The 18,560-nt window shown below is 44.6% G+C and overlaps 1 protein-coding gene across 4 annotated transcripts; it reads left to right on the top strand.

Moving 5' to 3' along the window:
* Window positions 1-2,627: 2,627 nt before the first annotated feature.
* mpz (myelin protein zero) lies at window positions 2,628-16,798 on the top strand. 4 transcript variants are annotated; one of them, XM_026314075.1, is made up of 7 exons: window positions 2,628-2,855; window positions 4,298-4,464; window positions 6,611-6,824; window positions 7,551-7,680; window positions 8,183-8,225; window positions 12,830-12,859; window positions 13,851-16,798. In XM_026314075.1, the coding sequence occupies exons 1-7, from the start codon at window positions 2,810-2,812 to the stop codon at window positions 13,860-13,862; spliced, it is 642 nt and encodes a 213-aa protein (XP_026169860.1). In that variant the 5' UTR covers window positions 2,628-2,809; the 3' UTR covers window positions 13,863-16,798. The 4 variants fall into 4 exon arrangements, with proteins under 4 accessions (XP_026169860.1, XP_026169861.1, XP_026169858.1 ...); XM_026314076.1 differs by lacking the exon at window positions 12,830-12,859; XM_026314073.1 differs by having other exon boundaries at window positions 12,830-16,798.
* Window positions 16,799-18,560: the final 1,762 nt, after the last annotated feature.

Here is an 18,560-nt window from a genome sequence, read left to right as displayed (position 1 = left end):
GAGACTGCTTTATGATTGGTGTATGATGGCGGTTGTTGTTCCCCACTTGTCAGCGACTCACAGCCTGGCCCGCATTGTGAGGCTTGTGCTTAAGGAGGTGAGACTGAAGCACACTCCACTGGACCGCTGCTGATGATCATTGGTCTAATGACCTTCGTGTGAACCGGCCTCTGTGGATGTGCGTCTCTCCTGCAGTCCCATCTCAAAGACGCTCTGCGTTCAGACAAGACGTCCACATTTCGAAGAAGACGTTCCCCTTCTCCACATCTGTCAGTCTGCCTTGTGATCAGGGCTGCACTCAACTGTGACAAACACACTCAGCGCTGCAGAAAAATTAGACATGGATAGAGTTGACAAGAGCCCCTAACATCTACAGCTCGGGACGCTTTCCCAGACTGTGATTATCTCGGGTCTTTTGGACTCTGCACTTGGTATGTTTTTTATCATCCCATTGGAAATAATTCTATGTCAAAGAAAATTACAATATCACAAGAAAATATGCTCTGTAAATTTCTACGGGTGTCTAATGACATGCCCTCGCCAAATGCAAATGAGTCCCGTGAAAACAAGCTTGATGAGTTATACAGGCAGACAGTGGCTGAGATGGTTTCACTCACACTACGGCTGAAGCTGGAGGTACTTCGCGTATTCAGTCATCTCTAATAACACCAATTGATATGAAGCCTTTTCCACCTCAATATCACTGAAGTGCAGATGAGGACTCATGTATAATTTCACAAAAATCTCTAAATGGCTCTACAGATCGAGTTTTCTCTGTCTCTTTCTCTCTGGTACCTCTCTTCCCTGTTCTCCCCTCTCCTCTACCTCTCCTCCCTGTATAATTTAGCAGCAGATAAGCTCTCCCGCTCCTACATTAGTGTGCTATATCACTGCCAGCTGAAGGAATGGGGGCCTCTGCTCTATATGTGATACAGTTTCTGCCTGCCAAGCACAGCCACTGCTGCTGCCATCGTCACTCGGTGCTGACGAGTTTGGGTGCTTGCCACATTCTGCACCTGCCAGGCTCATAAAGAATCCCCCTGTTTCTCTGCGGCCTGAAGGCAGGATCTGCCATAATTGTTAAGGATGTCGCGATTTAGATGTTCAAGCCAAAGCTTAGACAGTTGATGGCGCCAACAAGTTGGCAGATGGTCCGTTTTGTTCAGCTGATCCGTCAGTGGGGTATTTGAGGTGTTAAGATGAATGAGTGGATGCGATTAGTCACAAGTGGTACAAATTCATGCTGTGGTCTCAAATGTAAGCAAAAGTTGATCTGTGCTGCTGCCGTCTGGGCCAGGTACCTGCTGCAGAAGGAGATCCTTAACTTGTGGCGTGGTCATGGTCATCCCTGTTGCTTCGCTCTCGTCATGTGTGTATGTGTGAAGGGGGTGGGAGGAGTCAAATTATGATTGAGATGGTAAAAACTTCATATTGACTATGACTGAGTTCAGTTTGTGTGTTTGCTGAAGCTGAAGGAGAACCACAGACCATTAATTTTTGCATGTATTCACTATTACTCTGCCAGCAGCTAAGTGAATGCATATTTATGACGTGTGACAAAATGATGAAATGAGGCCTCGAGAAATTAGGCTTTTGCAGAAATTCCACCCCAGCGTGTCTGCTCATACACACCGCTGCCTCTATTCTCATTTGCTCCCCTCACGTCTTCCCCTGTATCTGCCGCTGCCTTGCTCTTGTGTCTGTGTCTTGTCCTGTCCTCATATCAACTCATCTATATATAGCAGGTCTCTCCCCACACACTAGCTGTCTGTGTTACTGGAAGACCGAGGAGTGGGCGCTGCACTTTGAATACACAGCTTTGTCTGGGCAGGAGGAGAAAACGAGGCAGGGAGAAAGAAAGGGAGAGGCCGAAGAGGAAGAAAGCACCATTGACAGATGGGCAAACACCAGTCAGCCCCTGTCCCCCTCTCTCTCCATTGTCTACAAGTGCTAGACGTCAGCAAATGAGAGGAATCTGGAGAGAGGGAGGAATTAGAGAAAAGGCAGAGCGAAGACTCGGGGCTTTGTTTGGGCTTCTGGCCTCAAACCCAGTGAAAGTGCAGGGAGAAGAGAACGATGCATGAGGGATGGGGATGGAGGAGAGAGCACTGGACTGACCTCGCTGTAGGATCCTTGCCTCCCCCCCGACTGTAAACAGACAGAAAGAGGCCGAGACACTTCCCACCCTTCCCCATGTAACATGTACATATGAACCCTAATCACATACAGAGCGACTGCAGATGGTCATGATTCCCTGTCACACACCCTCGCTGGCGCCTACATGCTAAGCGTTGATTAGCATTCCCTCTCAGCTCAATCACATCATGGTGAGGGTGTAATCTAACACATTACATTCATCATGATGTAATGCAGCACAGAGTTTGCAAATTCGCCCCAAGTCGCCCATTGTTTACCCAATTAATTCACCAGCTACTGTACAGCAGGTGCCCCTCGCCTGCGTTTTTCTTCCACTTCAAAGATAATGTGTGTAATTTGTTTCAATGAGGGATGAAAATGGCAGGAGGGAAAAAGGTGGGGGGGGGTACCGAGAGGAGGAATGGGGCCGGGCCGGGCCGGGCCTGGGCGAGGGGTGTGGTTGGGTATAAACGAGGGGACAGTGAGTTTTCTGTTGTTGTCCTGTTTTGAAGCCCTCTGTCCTGGCATCCTGCACCCCGCTACTCTCTTTTTCTCTCTTTCTTTCTTTCTCCTCCTTCCACTCACACTCCCTCCACAGTGGGACTCTTCCTCGACAAGATCCTGTTAGGTTTGCGGCATCAGTCTTTTGGGAGCTCCAGAGAAGCCTGAAACCATGCTGACGTTTTTGGCACTGGCGTCGGTTGTCCTCCTGGGAATAGGTAAGAAAAAGCAAAATCTTCTTTTAACTTTTCAACAATATTTTGGCGAGGACCACGCTGAATTCCAATTACTAAAACTGGTGTGGGGTTAAAGGTCAAATGAAATGATGATGAGGTCTTTTTCTGTGATTTCCACTTCAATTGTTGCCTGAAAGTTAATGGAGTTGATGATAATAAAGAGTCAATAGGCTTAGTGGTGAATTAATAGATCATTCACTGAAATGTGGCATCTCCTTCTACACTGGATTAATTCGAAACTAACGAACTTTTAATTGATATCCTGCCATTTGCTGTATTGATTTCGCCCAGAAAGGCCATTAGAGCACCTGTGGGTAATGTAGTTCCTATTCAGGTGCATTACGGTAAGTGGCCAAACAGCATTTATCTCTGTCCTCTTGTAAAGCAGGTGTCTCTGTCTTCAGACTTGCACAGTTAAAGACCACTAATATTATGACTTCTAAAGTGAGTGTTGGCAGAGTTTCTGCTGTCAGGCAGCCGGCTTTCCCTGCTCCCCTCCTGTCAGCCATTTACAATTTTTGTCAGAATTTTAATTAAAAATGTCAAGCGTGATTTCATTGACAAGTTTTGCGTGGGCTGGCTGCACTAACAGCAATTGCTCAAGGACGCTCGCGAATGAAAGCTGTGAACTTTACTCCCTGGGTGTTAAAACAGGCAGGAAAGCTGAAACACTTAGGGGTGTTGGTGTTTGTGTAGATGTAAGAACACGGTTCTCTGTGGTGGCCCGTTAATGTCGTTTAACTGAAACTGAACTATACAGAAACTTTGTTCTGGCTAATATCAGGGTGGCAGTGCTGCTCAGTTCCCAGGAGTGTTCATGGTTGTTTGAGATGCTGACTGCATTTTCTATGGTAATAAAATATTGATTTTGCAGCCATAACCAAATTAATATTGAACGCTAAATATTATTCAAGCATAAACAGTGTACATGATTAAGCCAACATAATCCATATTAATGTTGAAAATTATGTTCCTATTTGAGTTCTGGAGACCAGCACCAATATTCCTGTAATATTCCAAATATGTACTGAGTGCATGTCTGATCCAGTGGTGGATCTAACGTTTAACACGTGTGTCTGGCTGCAAGTATTTAGGATGTGTATATGTTCTGACTTATTGTAGGAGAGAACTAATAAATGGGACTGCATACACTGCTTTTATGTGTCACGATTCCAATAGGGATTGAGAAATATTGTAGTGATTTAAGGAAAAATGCATTTCACTGAATTCACATTAAGAATTGAACAAATGGTGTGTGTTTGTTTACTGGCCCCAAACGTCTCGAATAAAAAACTTTTACAGATCGTAAGTGGAAAAGTTGCTAAAGACATTATTTATCTTTAAACCAAAATCACATTGAATCAGTGGAACCTCTCATGCTGTCGGTGTGAATTAACTGCATCCACCCGATTTGTGTCTCCCAGTGCCTGAGAAGTCCCAGGCCATAGTGATTTACACCGGCTGGGAGCGCCACGCCCTAGTGGGCTCCGACATCCGGCTGTCCTGCTCCTTCTTCTCCTGGCGCTGGACCTCGGAAGATGTCACCTTCTCCTGGACATACAGGCCTGATGGCTCCCGGGACAGCATCTCTGTAATGCATATATACACACACACACACACACTAAACATTATCAAACGCTCCAGATTTTGACCTCAGGTGCTGACAGCTGTTTTATCAACTGATCCATATCATAATCCTAGAAAAAATATGTATTTGTCACAATCCAGCAACCTGCAAAAAAAAATCAGTGAAGCTGTACAAAAGGATTTAGTTTTACAACCTGCATCCTGGACCGACCTTCATCACCTTTATCGCTGACATTTTCAGTCACTTCAGGCAGTTTTTTTGATGCAGTTCTGTTAAACCCATCGTCCATTCTCCAGTCAGCACCAGACAACAGGAAGACTAAGTTAGTGACTAGTTGAATATCACAGAGCAGCATTTAAAACGAGAGCCAGATATTTTTGCATAAATCATTAAATGCAGATGCAGCACAGAGCATGGGCGTTGTGTGATCCTACATAAAGTTAACCTTTACCACCTTTATCAAGCTGCCATGAATATATATTTACAAACTTCTGCAAAAATGCAGCAGCAGAAATGTAGACACCAACAGAGGCCACTTGTTCTATCAATAGACTTTTTGTATTCACTATCTCTGCCACACAAAGAGGAACAAAAATGAAGTCAGAGGAGGGAAGGGAGAAATAGTTCTCAGTGTGGGATCATTTGTGTCCATGATCATTTTCCCTGCAGGCCACTCAGTCTCATGTAATCTGAGTTTTGTAGCGGACTCTCAGTAAACAGGTTTAATCTGACAAATGCAAATTGTCATCACACACTCAAACTATATTCACATCTATTCACTAAGTGCAGTTTGAATGCATTAAGCTACTGGAGGAAACAACAAGCACAGAGAAACGTTCTCTCCTAGTGTCTCTGGCTGCCTCCTGCTCTTTAATTTCACTCTCCCTGCCCTTATCAACCAGCCATCTCTCTAATCTCTCTATCTCTCCGTCCTGACTGCCTCCTTCTCTCCACCTCCCTTAATCTCCTCCTCCCCGGCCATGCCTTCTTTGTCCCTCCCCTCCTCTCTCATTATCTACTCCCCACACCTCCTTCACTTTCATCTGTCTCCCTTTGAAACTAGATGTCTCTTCTCTTCTTTTCCACTCATCTTTTGTCACTTATATCTTCACCTGCCTGGACAGATTTACAGTTTCATACATCTCTCTGTTTTCATGGTGCATTTGTCCTTTTAAAATGTCACTTTTGATTTCTGACATGATTATATCATAAGCAAGGGCAGGTGTAATTCATGGAACCTGCTTATGTGTTTCACAGGCCTTAAAGCTTCAAATAAATAAGTTCTGAACGCCACAACAGATTTCACAACAAATTCAGCCCTGCACAGTCTGGGTCATCAGCTCTTACCCCCTCCTTACACCAGCTACAACCCTCAGCCTATTTAGGCTTAGAGCAAAATCAATTACCATCTGGTTAAAAAAATCAATTCTTCACACTCTGGATTTAATATGTGTTGAAACTTTTCTGTTTATAAGCCTTTCAGGTAGTGCTGAGACAATATCTGTGTTTCGATATGATGCCAAAGCTACACTTTTTAAAATGATCTCACTTTAAATATATAACTGTAAATATGTAAACATCTTTTTGTCTTTTAAGAAAATCTACAATATTAAATCTCAAACAAGCAGCTGCAAAAGACCTTGAACTATAATACTCTGAAATTGTCCTTAAGCTGCTCTAATCAATATTTTATATTAAAAGTGGATTCAGTGACTGTGTGTAACATTGCTCTTAGTGATGGACCCACAGAGAATTGCCACCTGGCTTTGTATAGTTTCCCTCAGCTCCAAAGCCTGGAATTTGTAGAGCTGAAAGCAGCTGGACACAGTCTGCCCAAGACCAAAAAGCACACAGATGCAATTTGCAACTATCTGGTGAACACAGACACAAAATCTTTCCTGAACATTTAGTGGAAGCCAGAGCAGTTAAAAGAGCGACTGCTGGCAAATAAAACTGCAGAGGAATGTAGCTCCACATCTCCAGCACTGTCTTATCTCACCATCAACACCAATCTGATCTGATTGATCCCAGGCTCATTGTGCCCATGAAGAACCCATTAGAGTTCTTGAAGATGGTCTGACCCCACAGAGCCCTGATCAGAGTGGAGTCACACACTGGTAAACAATATGTCGTCCTCTCTGTCCCACAGATTTTCCACTACACTGGTGGTGCCGCCTACCTTGACAACAAGGGCCCGTTCAGGGACAGGCTGGAGTTTGTGGGGAACCCCAGTCGCCGTGATGGCTCCATCCTGATCAAGAACCTGGAGTTCAGCGACAACGGCACCTTCACCTGTGATGCAAAGAACCCTCCTGACATAGTGGGCCGCCCCTCCAGCGTGCGCCTGTTGGTCTTCGAGAAAGGTGAAATGGGAGGGAGTGCGGTGAGACCTGTGGGGGTTCCTCAGCAAATCAAATCCCTCTCGCTGTAATGTCTAATGCCTGCATTGTCTTACATCTGTGTCTGCTCATTAGCTTTCCACTGAGCCCATATGGCACATTTTGGTGAATTTTTTTCATCAGAAGCCAACTGTTCTCAGTTGCTGTTATAATCATTCCAAACTCTGAAATTAATCTCAATTTGTGTTGTGCATCAGACTAAAGCTAAGGCACCGTGTTCAGCCCAGTCGTCTCACTGCCTCATTTAGAATTCCTTGCACCTTCTGGTTAATGAAATCAATTACAATTTTATCTCTTTCTCTATTTGAGATTGTTATCGCTGCTTCCCTTTCGCTGCTCTTCTCCCTCTCACCTTCTCCTCCCATTTCTCTCTTCTTTCCTATTTCTGTCTGCTTCCAACGTCTCATCCCCTCTGCCACCTTCATCTTCATTCAACTCTTTTTACCTTATTTTACCTTTGTTTTCTTTTTCGATTCTCTCTTTTTTCCTCTAGTTTTCTTCCTCCCCTTCCCTTTCATCCATATTTCCTTCTCTCTCTTCCCTTCACTGTGTCTTTGTGCCTCATTGTTTCTTCCTCTCCAACCTCTGTCACTTGCATTTCACCTCTGCCTCCTGTTTATTCTCAAACTCTCTGCATCGTGCTCTCTACCCTCTAAGACTTTCCTCCTCTTGTCCTTTCCCTCTCCACAGTGCCCATCCAGGCTGGCGTGATCACAGGAGCCATCATCGGGGTGGTGCTGGGCCTGTTGGTGCTCATTGTGGTAATCTACTACCTGATGAGGTTCCTGGTGGCACGCCGCGTCTTCAGCCTCAGTGTCAGGTCAGTGCGCGGCCTGTGGCCGGCAGCGCTCTGCCATTCGAGTCTGTGCCAGGGACTGGAGCTGAGGCCAGAGCCCATCCCTGGCACTGACACCTGTGTGGCCAAGCTGGCATAGCTGCTGTGCCACAGTTTGATTTGGTTAGCTGTGTTAGGTTTAGATTTGAAGTTAGTCAGCTGGAAAGACACAGATAATGATCTCTCATTTAGATTTAATCTAAAAACAGAACTACACAGGACCAAAGCAAGATGATTAAATTGGTGAAGCAGAGGCGTCTGACTGGATAATCCACTCGATCATGAAGATGATGGATGCATCACCTTGCTCATACCTTTCCAATCTTAAGAGATCTTAACACATCTAGCACCTGGGAGCCATGTTTGAGAGGCCGGTAGATTAAGTTGATGTTCTCTTTGTGACGGCTGCCAGGCAATGCGCCCTGTGACCACTGGAGGGAGAGGTAGATTCGACATCCTGACATTGTCTTTCTTTTGTCCCTTCCAGCAAACATGGCAAGAAAAAGAAAGAGGGATCACAGCAGAGACAGGCAAGTTCTCCTTTCCTTCCTCCACATCCCTTCTTCCTCCTCTTCCTCTGCCTCTGCCTGCTCTCCTCACACAGTCCATCACATGTGCACTTTCACTCGACAACACCAAACGCAACAGCTTGGTTGACTGTCATTTTCAGGCGTTCAATAGTAAAATGACATCCTTTTGCAGAGATTACAATGGCATTCAGTGTGGAAACATGGCGTCAGAAGGAATATTCATCTATTCTGCAGCAGCACAGCCACACAATAGCACACATCCAACATGACAGTGCATAACAGCAAAGTTTTATAATCGCATTCCCCAGTGCCAGTCCAAGCAGCTCCGATATGTCCGCACACTTAGCCAGCTCCTCCTCCAGCAACATATAAACAACAAAATAACATACCATTCAAAGTCTGCCCTCCAAACACTAATAACAGTGTTCAAGCTGTTAAAATTCTAGTGCTGTCTCAGTGTTTGAGGTGCTTTAAAGCTCGTACTGTCCCTTCGCTCTCTCTCTTGTGGCCCTCACCCTTCCTTCAGCGCCCTCAGGGGGGCCAAACAGCTTGGTGAGAGTAAACAGCCACAGGGCAAAAATCAAACCAGCCACTGTGAAATGGCTGAGGCCAGGTCACACCACTAATGCTATTGCTGTATTGAATGGGACAGTGATTTGCTCGCAGTGGGGAAATGGATGGGAGCTGCTGATTTCGCTCACTGGGAGTCAAATGAAAATCACTGGGTTTATTATGGTTTGCGCTGTTATCAGTGGTTTTACTCCGCCGCACGCCAAGGATTTTGGGAATTTTTTCCCCTTCTGTTCCTCATGGGAGTGTGATAGCCTCAAGTGGTGGATTAATCAGACATTTCGGTGCCTTGTATTCACAAAAGAATACAAGGCACCAGGGCAAGTTGAGTTTGATTACTGTGTGGTGATGTGGCGGCAGGACGGTCGCGGCGGTGTATTGTAATTGACTGTGCACCTTGTATGTTGATAATGAAAAAAGAGATGTCAAGGGATTTCAGTTAAAGCACTTTCCTAAATCAAAAACCAGCTTTGAAATGAGAGGCGTACAAAGATATCCGAAGCAGGAGATCAAAGGTGTTATTGTGCCAGTGAGCCACTTAGCCACAGGTAGAAACTAATATGAGAGTGAGGCAGTAGCGGCGGCGGTGGGCTTCTGTCAGCAGTTAGCAGTGCACCACTATGCCCCTGTGGCTCACACCTAGAGGGCGACACCAGTGAGGGCCAAGCCTTCCTCCTTCCTCAAACAAGTGTGTTCATTCAAACCTCCCCGGAGCCTCTCTACCTCCCTCTGTCTTCTTCTTTCCTTTCTACTGTCGTTTGATTGTCAGGTTACTATTGAGCTGCAGTCAGCTGCTCTCAAGTGCCTGCGGCGGGTGACAGTGCATATATGAATAAATAACTCACCGCCAAAAGGACACTGAAATATTTGACAATGTTGTCATTTACAGTTACTCTTATGCAAGGCCTGGCTCTGAAGGAACGTACACAGCAGAAATAGCGGGTCCATCTCAGCTCACATCCCCTTATTTTTAATGTTTATTTATTTTTTATCCTCAGAGCAGTTCTTCTCTTGTAGCTTCGCCACACACAGGGGACCCATGGGATTTTATTGTGTGCTCATAAGTGGTTGTTTGATCAAATAGCTCTTATTAGAAGGCTCTGCTGACACACCACAATTTGGTATCAGCTTCACCATCTTCGTTACTTTCTGTTTGCTGGGCTTGCACTACAAATCTTCAAAAGGCTGTGGGTGAGGGAGGGAGTGAGACAGACAAGACAAAGGAACCTCGCGATGTGTGCTACTCCCCATTAGGTGGAGTTGTGGGAGAGGAGTTTACCCCACAGCCGAACACATAAGGAGGCTCGCAGGACCGAGCACACATACACACACACACCGTACTGGAATGATAATTGAGTGCGTTTGGTATTGATCTGCACGCACACGCACACACACACACACAGACACAGACACACAAACGCACACAACCCACTCCTTCTTCACCCAACCACTGCCCCTCCACTTCACTCCCCCCACCTCACTCTCTCATTCACATTCCTTTTATCCGGTCCCTCGTCTCCTTCTCTTCAGTCGCAACCTCCTCCTCCTCTCCTTCCTCAGCTGCCACCTCTCCCTGCCTTTGACTTCCTCGCTGACCATGATAAGCATCCATCTGTCTGTAATTCCCCCTCTCCTCTTCCCTTATTACTTCCTCTCTTGCTCTTTCTATCCACATCTCATCCAGCTCCCCCATTCCCACCACTTCCCACCACCCTTTCCAGTTTCTCTCCTCTCCTTCCTCAGGTCTTGTGGGTTCTGATCAGCTTTGGTTCTGGACAGAAAATCACTACCTCTCACTCTTCATCTACCTCTCAATCTCTGCCCCCACCTGTCACAGTCTCTTTTTAGTATGCAGCAGGGGACTCAGCCACTTACCCACCTATCTACCTCCCAACCAGTCTGTCCTATTTTACCACTGTAGCCACATTTCCTTTGAAGTGTGTGCAGCCCCCATAACAAGGGTGGATCTGCCTTCTGCCAAAGCAAGCAGGAGTGTGTTTATGAGACAGCCCCCTCATTAGCGTGGGATCTCATTGCAGCACAAACTGAGCCTACTGTGGGATGCACAATACAGTGATGTAAGAGACAACGTAAGTATGATCGAGGGTAATGACACCGGTTGGGCTGCACAGCTGCCCCCGTCATGCCGGATACAGCTACAGTGCACAACCTCAATTGGTGTCATCAGAGTGCATGCTGTTCTTACGCAGGGCATAATTAGAGTAGCTACATTTTCTAATGCAATCAGTGGAGTATTATTAGCTGAAGCTTCAGTGGGAAGAAGCAGCTTTCCACTGTTGCCTAACAGGATGTGTTACAGTAGAAGTATTTCATCTTCCAAACCTTAGGTCCAGCCTGATTCCCATTCACTGCATGAGTTCTGTGTAACGCTTTACAACAGTGTACTGGCCTGTAGTTCAACCTGTGGAAGTACACAGCATTGTGAAAACCACAGGTTCCATCAGGCCATTACATTATGCACTTGTGATACTTTTCAATAGGTTAACTCACAGGTTAATGCACTGGGATAGAGCTATTGTAAAGTTAAGTGTTGGCTTGACCTTATCTTCACTCTGTCCAGTCCTTCCTGGTGGATTTTTTGTGCTCAAGTGAAGCCTCACCTTACTTCCTTTTTCCCTCCCACCCTTTCTTCCTTTTATAGATTTCTTAGAGATGTTTTTAGATGTTGCACCGACAATATACAGAATGAGTGGGAATGAGTGGGTCAATTATATAAGTGCTACTTGGGTGAATATTTGAATCTTGTTGGCTTTTTAAAAATATCACAAGGCCAGTAAAGCAGGTCTTTCCCTGACCACAGCGATAGCAAAATGGTTTAGAAGACCTATACTGAGAGATTTATTCCCCTGCTCGCTTTCATTATTTATTTAAAAGCTTAGTTATATGATTTGTAAACAACTATTTAATCTCCTGGTAGTTCCCCTCTCTAAATGTAATGGGGTATTGTGCCTTAAAGTGCATCTAGCTCTTAAACAATTTTATTTTTATGTGTTTCAATTAGTTACCCTGAAAGTCAATGGAGACCCAGTATGCATAGCTGTTGATTTGTTGTTGATGCTGATTTGCCACGTTTCAAAGAAATTACACAGGACACAGGATCAGTCCCAAGACATTTTCCCCCAATTTGCACACAAAAACACAGGAACTAGTAGTAATAATGTATAATTTACTTTGACACTAAAGTAAAACAAAAGCATAAAAGCAGGTGCAGCTTTATTTCAAAACCGAAAAAGGCCAAATTTAAATCATTCAGATAAAGAGCAGATTTTATGTGTTAAGTTATTCCCGTGGTGTCAGCTGTATTTAAATGACTATGTCCACACTGGACACTGTAATATGGTCATCAAAGTGCTATTTAAACAACAATTCAAATGTAATATACTGCATCACTTTTCAGATGAGTTCATTAGCTCTGTAAACTTTAGCCTATTGTTAAGGTCACACTTACTGTAGTGGGGTCTGTCCTACGTGATCAATTCAATAAATAAAACAATATTAATCATTCAAACCAGTATTGGTCACTTCCCAGTTAAAGCCCTCCTTGATATACAGTTTGTGTGTGCATGTTTGTATGAGTGTGTGTGAGTGTGTGTTATTGATCAATTGTCACTCAGTTGTCACAGGTGTATGGAACCTGCCTGCCACTGTGTCCCATCCTAACGCATGGTTACCTGTTTTGTCACCCCCTTACAGCTCTGGACACCGCCCCCTCTCACTTGCTACCCCCTCCCATAAAAGGACTGTCTCTCTACCTCCTCACCCCTCTCTGTATGTCCGACTCTCTCGCCCCCCTAACTGTGTTTTCGTCTCCTCTTCACACAGCTCCACCCGTCCTGCTAACCCCATCTCTCATCTTCTCACCTCTAATGCACCCATCTCACCCTTCCTTCCCTACCTCCCTGCCCTTTCTCTCTCTCTCTCTCTCTCTCTCTCTCTCCCTCACACTCCTTTCCTCCTGAAGTGACTCTCCTCCCCTGTTCTCCACCCGACCCCCTCTCCCTCCTCCCCCACAGGGCCCCGTGCCTCCCGCCGACCCCTCCAAGGTGAAGGCGGCTGCCTCGGAAAAGAAGAAGCAGGAGTCACGCAAGGATAAGAAATAGGATACGGGGAAGGGCTGGGGCGGGCTCGCCGGCCGGCTGCTCCAGCCCATGCACCAGGCGGTGGCAAAGGTCCAGCCCAAGCAGCAGCCGCAGCAAACTATAGTCAGAAAGGCAGAGAGGATGGGGGGTGGAGGGGAGGAGGGCGCGGGCCGGGTGCTGATGACCATCGAGCTGGAGCTAACCCGCAAAAATGGGGAGGAAGGGCTCAGAGGTGAGGGAGGGACAGGGAGGTTCAAACCACTTGACCTCCTCTCCCACCTCGCCAACCAGCTCACCTTCAAATAGTAGTTCAGCAGACGGGGGGGTGGGGGAGTCCAAATGGGGAGGGAGCTGTTGAGGATAAGAGAGTGGGAAGTCTGCTGAGGAGACAGCAGGAGAGTTAAACCACAAACGTTACACCCACCACAATGCCAACCTGAGTCCATGAATAAATGAGGCCAATCTCTGCTCTTGCCACAGGCTGATGACTGTAGGTGCAGCAGCTAAATGGGCCCAGATGTCGTGATAGTCTCTTACACCAGTCGGCACCTTGAATACTTTTGTCAGGTCATAAGATATGTCATATGAAGCGAGACACTACGATGCCTGGGTTTGATAACAGAATCTGAAAAAGCTGCTCCCTGGGTTTTGCCTTTCCGGTTCCTTTCATTGTGATCGTATCCGCCGAGAAAGCTTTCTCCGAGTGCGTCCAATATGTGTCACGAATCCCCAGCTACGGGGACAAGCCAATTTGTTTTTTTTTTTTTTTTCAGGCTACTTGTCAAACTCTGACTCTCTTTCCTCAAACTGATCTTTATTCCTTTTCCTTCTTGTGAAGTTCCTGACTTTCTTGTTAATTTGAATTACAAAAATGATTTCTATGCTAACTACTCTGTCCTGTTTCTCTTCCTCTCTCACTTCCCTTCCCTTTTTCTTCCTTTTCTTTCTCCTGTAGATAAAGGTCTGACTTCTCCATGACTGCCTCCACTCCTCTAGTCTGCTCCCTCCTTTTCTGCCCAGCCTGATGCAACCCCCATTATTTCCCATTATCTCTACTCTTTCAAGACAGCACTGGCTGTAAGAATAGTCCTACTATATCAGTGGCAACAGTCAAATAATTTTTACGCCTCATCAGAGACCCTGTATGCGTTCATTGGGCAAACTGTAAAACTGTTTATGTCCTAACTAGACACATAACTTCTGTAAGAGGAACCCGGAAGACATCTCTGTGCATTTGAGGGTTTTCTGAATCTTTCCCCTTAATGTTTACGACTCAATCACACACACTGAGCAGGGCAGTGAGTGCACTGTGGACTTCGGATAGAGAAAAAGGAAGAAAGAAAAGGGAGAGGAGAGTGATAGTGAGAGAGAAATATGATTCCTGCTCTCAGCCGGCGTAGATAGAGGTTCAAGCCCTCGAGCTCAGGGTGATTCAATCCTCTCACATTTGAGCTAATGGAGGTTGTCGCCATGTCCCTGCCCTGGCTAAAGGGGGCTATTTCTGGCCCTATAAGAGCGTGCAGGCTTACTGTAACAGCTGCACATTTTTCAGCCAACAGTGGAGGGTGGGGGAGAAAGAAGCAAGCAGGGCGGGTGGTGAGGAGCTTTCGCTGTGCTGTTTTTGCCTGAGTGCATGAGGGCTGTCCGCTGTTGACTCGACGGCTGGCGACTGACATCCTAGAATGACGTCATGGCCCTCGGGGGCTGACACTCTCAGGACTCTGACACAAGGGCTTACCAGGAAAAGGTGCAGCTTCTGTGCTCTCAGAGTTATTTTAGGTCCAGTTAATCCGCTCGCACGTTTCTCCTCGCCAAGCCAGGGTTAATTATTTTGGCACGTGCTGGTAAAGTGACATCTCTCTCTACATCTGCCTCCCTGCCTCGTCTGCTGTCTCCACTCCTCACTTATTCACTCTTCATCTCTGCTTCCATCTTGGGATTCATCTCCTCTCACCAAACCCGTGTTTCGTTCTCTCTGTCCTTACGTCTATGGTTTTCTTTATCTCTTCCTCTTCCTGTCAGTGACTCTGTACTGCATTAAACCTCCACAGAAAAGGCCTATACACAATTCACTCCAATTTTTAAGTCTCTCCTTATCTAACTGCCAGGCCTACAGCTCAATGCGCTGTTCCTCTCTCTTCTGTCCTTCCTCTTCCTGCATGTCCTCCTTCTTCTTGTTTACAAGCTCGATGACGGACATCTACTTTCTCTCCCTGTGATTTGCCCAATGATCGGCAAATGCCCTCTCACTTGCCCTTCAAAATGCCACCTCCCCTAAAGGCACGTCCCCTGCCAGCCCACCTTCCCTCCTTCCTCCAACCCTGTACTGTCTTGTTTCTGCTGGTTTGAATGCCCAAATGCTTTCCTCTGCCCCCTACTGGCAAGGGAAGGAAACACACAGGCAGAAATCCGCCTTTAGTGTTCACTGAAGACGCCAAACAGAAACTTTAATCTAGCTAGCTCTTCTCTGGTTGCAAATACGACGTGTGTTTTATGTATATGTGTGTCTAGTTAAAGAGTGTTAAAAATGAGATTTGATATAAAGCAAAAAGCAACAATATATCACCCCAAGTAAAGCAAATAATGTTTTCTGAGACATGTTCTCCATGTGCACACTCAAGAACACATGGAGAACATGTTTGTCGAGGTAGGGAAGAAATGTAATTGTATTTTAGGGAATATGCCATTATATTTCTGACCTTGTGTGTTATGGAAGGTACTGTGTGGCTGCCTCTTTGGTGCAGTTTTATTCTGAGATGAAAGGAAATCGAGGTTGTCATGTTGTGTTGGACAGAAGATGAGGGGTGGATAAGGGTTCGGTTAACTTCAGAGTCAGTGCTCTGTGGCTGGGGAGAAAAAAGGGGAGGAAGGTGCTTGCTGTGGGAGAAAGCTTTGGAGGAAGAGACTAATCTGGTGTATTTAGCCAAGCCAAAAATCCATATGTATGCTACAGATAGAGCCTGCTCTTCCCCCAGAGGTTTCTTTTAAAGGTGCTCCTTCCCCAACCCTGAGCCAAAGATGGTTTGCGATCTGTGTGCTTGATATGCAGGGTGGATAGTGTAGACTTGAATGTTCCTTTAAAATTCATAACATAAATGGATCATAAATGGAGGTGCTAAAATCCACATGTTTATAACTGGAGATCTGTTTCACTAGTCGCTGTTTAACTATCCAGTCAAATGGATTAGTTAGAATGTTTTCTTCTTTTTCAGCAAAGCCACACAGACACCTGACATAAGATAAACACCATTAAACTGCCTTTTAAAAATGTTTTGTTTGTATGTATTATGAACTGTATTAGCCATAGTTGCACAATAACATTCCTTTCTTTGAAATGACTGGAGCTTCTTACATTTTTTTACATTTCTTTTAATGCTTGTGATAATTCCAGAGCACTAACAACATTTGATGACACTGTATAATATGTTGTAAAGAGAACGTAAATAAAAATTAAAGCCTCAAGCGCAGCTGTTGTCAACAGGAAACAAAGTAAACCCAGATGAAAACGGTTTGCAGCCTTCTTTCTTTCTGTTCCAAGTCCCAACCATTGTGTAAATCTGTCACGAATGTGTCTGCCAAGATAGACTTTCATGAACATTTCAAAAGAAGAAATTCCTTCCAAAATGAGATATCCACCATTTGAAATATTTGAATACCCTGATGGCTGGCATGAAAGTAAAACTCATTATAGAATGGCGATAGCTTTATTAAGTATCTGAAGACATTTGCATACACAATAATAACATTTTGAAGGATGTAATCAGGAGGCGTTAAATGGTGAACACTGACCACCAGGTGCTTTTCTTTTAAATACGAAAGGAATTGGGTTATGGAATAAAACTTTTAAACTCTTTTGCTCCATAGTGACAGCTCGGAACTAAATTAGTTTCATCTCATCATGCCCCTTGCTACCCAAAAAGTAATGATGATGAACTGAAAATAAATGCTCAGTAACCATTTACAACCTTTTCACATTTTAAAGGGTGACAAAGCGAGGTGTAATTTTCAGAAAGACTTAATTTTTTCTGACTTAATGTGAAGACTGGGTTCAGTGAGCATACATAACCTTTTCAAAAATGCTCTGATTCATATGCAGACAGTTAAACACACACAGCACAACCACAGTCTTTAACTGATGCCCACTGACCTGCTCAGCTGTAGCGCTTGAGTGACAGGCTGAGGGGATGCATGCGTCGCTGTAGGCCAGTGTCTGATTTTTGAGACTACACCACTAAACTCCAGCAACGTCCTGCACACAAGGGCTTTATAGTTGCTGTGTATAGAAGATTTGATTGCAGGTGCATTTGCTGTGTTTTTCTCTTGGTGTTAGATAAGATTCGCCCTCATATGTTCATATATGAAGCTGGTGTCAGGAGACTCTTAGCTTAGCAAAAAGACTGGAAGCAAATGGAAATTATGCCTAGCAACCCCCTCAAAGCTCACTAATGACATGTTTGTATCTTGTGTGTTGATTTTGTAAACAAAGATGAATATAAAATAATAATTTGTGGCCTCAGAGGGATTGACGTGGTGTGACTCGTTCTTGACAAACAATAGCTCAGTGCATTGACTTCCACCATGAGGTGGTCAGACAGCAGCACATGCCTCGCCCTAAAAACACAAGCGAAGATTTATTTCTCTGGGTGTTCAGATTGACACAGATAGGTAAGTGTTAAATAATGAGCTTTCTTTCATTTTAAACAGAACTGTTTGTGTTCTTTTACACTAAGATGTGCATTAATATTTTCCTCCTGGTATTATGGTGCAATTGTGTCATATTAAGAATAAAGTATTTACCAGTTTGCTACTTGTATATAGCAGCAACATCAAAATCCAAGATGTAATTATCCTGGGAAAGTCTTTTTTTTTTCTTTCCCCCCTGAAAGTTCAGGCACTAAAAAGTCTGGAAGTTATAGCAAAGTCTGCTGTTTAAGGTAATTAAGGTTTGATTTCTATAGCCTGGATATAGATCTATATTGAACAACTGCTGTATTTCTAGTTCTCACACGTTCAAGCAGTAAAAGCACACGTCAGTCAACAGTATTATACTTACAGTTTACTGCATTGGCACACTGTAATTTTTCTTATTTTACTCTTCACAAGAGAGTGAATGCACATATTCCCCAAAACATTGAACTTTTCCTTAAACTGAAGAAATTTGTTTGTAGAAGAGGGAGTGAATCCAGGTTTAGTCCTTTCAAACCTTTAATCACCGTCTTATCAGGATGAGTGTGTAACGTGTGTGTAAAGTGTGTAACTGTAACTGTGTAATCTGCCTTACCAGGCCAAATAAGATTGAATGAGCAAAACATAAAGTGGAATGTTTAAAAATTGACTTTTACCTGTGAGGTAGTCTCCATTGAAGTTGGAACCAAGAGTATTAGCACGAGCCACTGTTGCTCCTTATTGTAACTTAAGCCAACGTTAGCTTTGTCTTTGCTGACCTGTTTGATAGTCTCTAAAGCTTACACTGAGAAGTAAGTCAGCCTGCACCCTCCATTGAAATGTAGAAATAGGCCAAATGTGAAATGAACTCTAAAACGAATTGGCATCTGTTAAGAAGACATTTGGTCCTTATGTGACACAAGTTCATTTGCTGCATCTGCTGTGTGGGTGAGTGGTGAGGACCTGCCTTATGTTCCAGATATATTGCATTTTAAGTTCA

Source organism: Mastacembelus armatus, chromosome 17, assembly GCF_900324485.2.
Source record: "Mastacembelus armatus chromosome 17, fMasArm1.2, whole genome shotgun sequence".
Taxonomy (NCBI): Eukaryota; Metazoa; Chordata; class Actinopteri; order Synbranchiformes; family Mastacembelidae; genus Mastacembelus; species Mastacembelus armatus.
This window is presented reverse-complemented; position numbering and strand designations above follow the sequence as displayed.